The 1,038-nt window shown below is 49.3% G+C and overlaps 1 protein-coding gene across 1 annotated transcript in view; it reads right to left on the reverse strand.

Moving 5' to 3' along the window:
- The window catches only part of LOC110398957, a 3,185-nt gene extending 2,896 nt beyond the window's left edge, over positions 1 to 289 (reverse strand). Inside the window, exon 1 of the mRNA XM_021397077.1 lies at positions 5 to 289. Within this exon, the coding sequence (XP_021252752.1) occupies positions 5 to 289 (285 nt within the window). The remainder of the gene's footprint in view (positions 1 to 4) is intronic.

A 1,038-nucleotide genomic window follows, 5' to 3' on the forward strand; every position in this document is an offset into this window, starting at 1 on the left:
GGACCGGCGACTGCTCGACCCGAGCCGCATCATGGGAATCGGTGAAAGGCAGTGGCGGCGGCGCTTCTTGGATCAATAAGCCGTCCTCTGGATTCCTCCAAGAGACACTATCTCCCGGCCTGCTGGGGCCTCCAGGATCCAAGGAATCCCCAAAGGAATTTCCTGGATCCTGCCCAAGACCGAGCAGCACACGCACGGTATGGGAAAACTGCTTTTCCTCTCTGGCGGCTTTTAAAGCGCCAAGGATTAGTCCCCAGGACTTTAACTCAGCAGACTTCCTAACCGACATGGTTCTTTGCGCAAGAACCATGGTAAAAGTATCCCACTTTTGATAATTAAGTATATCACGTGGGGTTTTTATCGTGCACTCTCGTTCTAAACGAGAGAGCACCGCAGCAGTTTCCTTCTCAGAAGGAGAATTCTTCCCGCAATAAACTTTGCAAAACGAAAGCAATACATTAATAACTTGTTCCATGGCTGGAGTTGTGGCGTCTTCCCCGCCGATATGTCTCAGGAGACGTACCCTATCTCTTGTGCCAGTAAGGCTCAAGACCCTGGGCCTTTTGCAGGCGTTTCCCCGCTGCAGGCTATGGTGACAGCCTAGCACCCATGCAAACAAACACAGCAAGGGTCCCGGGTTTCGGCACCATTTGTTACCAAACTCCAGCGACCCTTTTAGTATTATTCTTGCACGAAATGAACCTAAACCCGGTCCTGGCCAAATACCACACACAGCATGAATATGATGAGCAGCAAAATGGCGTTTATTGGTAAAAGCTAAAGAAATATATAGTATTTCTTATCTTTTTACTAGGCTGTTCCAGAAGCTCACGCGGAGCTCCTGGCCAATCATATTGAATCTCCTGCTTCTGACCTGTCACTTCCGAAAGGCCATTCACGGAGTTGCTGTGCCCCTTGTTATAAAAACAAAGAAGCACGGCCACCTGTGTCTACGACACAGGTTCAAATATGTAGGTGAACCAATAACAAGCATATGGGGAAGGGCCTTTCCGTGTTACAGACCGAGATCCGTGACAC

Source organism: Numida meleagris, chromosome 1 (assembly GCF_002078875.1).
Source record: "Numida meleagris isolate 19003 breed g44 Domestic line chromosome 1, NumMel1.0, whole genome shotgun sequence".
Lineage (NCBI taxonomy): Eukaryota > Metazoa > Chordata > Aves > Galliformes > Numididae > Numida > Numida meleagris.